This window comes from Austrofundulus limnaeus, unplaced genomic scaffold, assembly GCF_001266775.1.
Source record: "Austrofundulus limnaeus strain Quisiro unplaced genomic scaffold, Austrofundulus_limnaeus-1.0 Scaffold2369, whole genome shotgun sequence".
Taxonomy (NCBI): domain Eukaryota; kingdom Metazoa; phylum Chordata; class Actinopteri; order Cyprinodontiformes; family Rivulidae; genus Austrofundulus; species Austrofundulus limnaeus.
This window is the reverse complement of record NW_013954771.1, coordinates 4,851-6,484: the sequence shown is the minus strand read 5'-3', so window position 1 is coordinate 6,484 and position 1,634 is coordinate 4,851. Positions and strand designations below refer to the sequence as shown.

Here is a 1,634-nt window from a genome sequence, read left to right as displayed (position 1 = left end):
TTATTGCAAAAATTTTATGTCACAGGCACTTTAATGACTGTTTGATTACATTAAAGTCAAATATTTGAGTGTTTGAGCTACTGAGAGTCCAACAGGCAGGTAACATGTAGACAGGTGGGACTTCGTTTCAAAAACTAAATCAGGTAGTTGTTAAAATTACATCTTTGAAATTTTAAAGGCTTACAGGCAGAATTTTTACAGGAAAAATTCTCAGAAGCAGATATAAATAGATGCGTTTTACCCCTTAAGAGATGCTACTGGACAGCTAATAAAGATTCTGGTTAGGTTATGGGCAGACATTTTAATATCAGCTTAAAGTCATAAACATCACAATGTGTATAAAGTGTTTCTGTCAAACTTGATTATTATTCACACACTTCAATATTTGGGAATTTTATCATGCTATGCCTTAAAAATGCAGAAGGTGAGTTACTGCGTGTATAACAGACACATTATAAATTTTATTGGTGATCTGTGACATGATGTCAGAGGAAAAAAATGTCTACAGACTCTGTTATAGCTAGGAGTCCACAGGCCTCGTCCGCCTGCTTGTCTGTCTGAGATTTCATGACAGATTTGATGTGCTGCTGCTGCTGCTGCTGTTGAACACCCATGTGGACCTCCAGCAGTGATCTGTGCTGGTCTGTTTTCTTATCAGCAGTTCAAAAAAAGGATGAAAAAACAAATCACAGATTGGTCACATGCGAGCTCTTTCCCTCTGCAACCTGGAGTTGTACGTTCGGGASACGGTGTTCCAGGCATCCATATATCTGTCCATACACATGGCAATACATTTCTGTGGAAACAAGGTGAAGAAATGTATCAATCTCAAAAAATAACTTTTAGTAAAGAAAACAAAACTAGGTGAAAATTTCCATTATTACTACACCAGACAACTGATGTTTTGCTTATTACAAAACAATAACTGCATTTCCAAAGTATTAAAATCGTAAACACACCTGCTCTGAGTTGTCCAGTGAGCTCCCAGGTTTGCCTATGCACTTCTTGAAGCATTTATCCGTCATTTTCTAGAAGAACAGATTATAGTAGATTATTACACCAGCAACTCAGAACGACTCAACATACCATTTAAACTAGATGACAAGATCAATAAAATKTATTTACTAAATGTAAAACTTTTAAAAAAGGACCCTTAAGCTTGCACTCACTCACTCAGAAGACACCTTTAGCTTAGCGTTAGCTTAGCCTTTTACGTCCATTGATTTACCTGCAACAGCTCCTGTGCGTTAGCCACCGCGATTTGGACCTTAACCTGTTCCATTAAGGCTCCGGCGTCCACTTTCCCGCCAGCACCTCCTGCTGAAAAATCGGAACCAAACCCGTCCATGTCTCCCGAGGTTCTGCTAAAAATCTACGTTTGTTACTACTGCACGTGCYGGCCGGCGGCTGACAAGCCACAGTTTTCCGATGCCCTTGACAGAGGCGGATGTTACGCTACATCACATCCGTAAAAGTGACGTTGCATTATGGGAAATGACGTTTTTAAAGAAAACAAGTTTTAAAAGCACTTTTCCGTACAAATACGCAGTGGCGTCACTGGGCCTATTTTAGGGGGGCTCCAGCGCCCTCTAAAAACATTTAAAGCTCACCTAAATTATTTTGGTGTAAAAAAT

General features: G+C 39.4%; 1 protein-coding gene across 1 annotated transcript; it reads right to left on the bottom strand.

The window, feature by feature from the left end:
- Positions 1-281: 281 nt before the first annotated feature.
- On the bottom strand, positions 282-1,443 carry timm13 (translocase of inner mitochondrial membrane 13 homolog (yeast)). The gene is made up of 3 exons (XM_013999608.1): positions 1,229-1,443; positions 960-1,028; positions 282-796 (listed from the first exon to the last, which is right to left on the bottom strand). Exons 1-3 carry the CDS (start codon positions 1,346-1,348, stop codon positions 698-700), a joined length of 288 nt encoding a protein of 95 aa, XP_013855062.1. The 5' UTR covers positions 1,349-1,443; the 3' UTR covers positions 282-697.
- Positions 1,444-1,634: the final 191 nt, after the last annotated feature.